This window comes from Plasmodium cynomolgi (genome assembly GCF_000321355.1).
Source record: "Plasmodium cynomolgi strain B DNA, scaffold: 0756, whole genome shotgun sequence".
NCBI classification, from domain to species: Eukaryota; Apicomplexa; class Aconoidasida; order Haemosporida; family Plasmodiidae; genus Plasmodium; species Plasmodium cynomolgi.
The window spans coordinates 1-1,096 of record NW_004193036.1 but is presented as its reverse complement, the minus strand read 5'-3'; the positions used below and the strand labels follow the sequence as shown (position 1 = coordinate 1,096).

Sequence of the window (1,096 nt, the reverse complement as noted above, 5' to 3'; positions counted from 1 at the left end):
TAAACAAATATTTCCTATTACGGTATAAAATATCATTTTTATATCTTAGAAATTCTAATTCATGTTCTGAAATTTCCTTTTTTGCGGTGATAGGTAAAATTGATGCATTTTTTGCCTTTACTATTCTATTATTCGTATAATCCTCAACAGATTTTTCTAAATCTTCATTGTGTGCTAACTTAAGGGCAATATCATACCCCACTTCGTGAAGTGGTTTCCTTGCATAATAAACATTGCGTTTTATAGTGTTTCGCTTCTTTTTATATTCTTCAGCACGTTTTAATTCTTCAATTTGTTTTCTTTTTTATCTTTTTGAATTTTTAATTTGTTAAAATGTTCTTCCAAATTGTTACAGGATTTGAATGGATCACTGTCTTCATGAACGCTGTCATTATCATGCAAAGGAATAAAATCTTGTAGGTCAAATATACTTTTATTCTTTAATTTATCAAATTGTTTTTGAAAATGCTTATCTTGCATTAACACTTTAAGTCTTTTTTGAAAGAGGTCATCCGCTATTAACACATTAAATTGTTTTCGAAAATGATCATCATGTGCTAATGCGTTTAGTCTTTCCCCGAAAGCGTTATCATCTTCATTTAATAAATTATTTATTCTTTTTTTTTAATCAGTATTTCTTAGTTTTATTTCATGCAATATTCGTCCAAATTTTTTATTTAATGAATTGTTCAGTTTACTTTCATTGTGGTGTAAAGTATTAGGGCTTCCTGACTAAAAATTATAGTAAAATCAAACAATTTATCACGAGTAATTATTTAAACAATAAGAAATTTTGTTTTTTCATGAAAGTACAAGTTGGCGAAGGTGTTAGAAAAATATAACGTGTAGTAGAGAAATACCTTATCGTAGCACTTCCATGTGCTCATTAAAAGAGAGAGGGCAAACGCTTTTCTAAACGTGATCATAATGGCTTTTTATTTTTATACTGTAATTTTAAGGTTACGAAATTATCTTTTAGAATGAATCTTTTTTGTACATACAGATGAACATATATGTGAATGTACATATATATATGTATGTATTTTTCAATATTTAACGTAATCTATGTAATTAATTTTTTTTTTATTTTATACCA

General features: G+C 26.6%; 1 protein-coding gene across 1 annotated transcript; it reads right to left on the bottom strand.

The window, feature by feature from the left end:
* Positions 1-280: 280 nt before the first annotated feature.
* PCYB_005510 (hypothetical protein) lies at positions 281-616 on the bottom strand (the record flags this gene model as incomplete). Its single annotated transcript, XM_004227972.1, has 1 exon — positions 281-616. A coding segment is annotated over one exon (333 nt), but the record flags the coding sequence as incomplete, so codon positions are not given.
* Between the last annotated feature and the right edge of the window lie 480 nt (positions 617-1,096).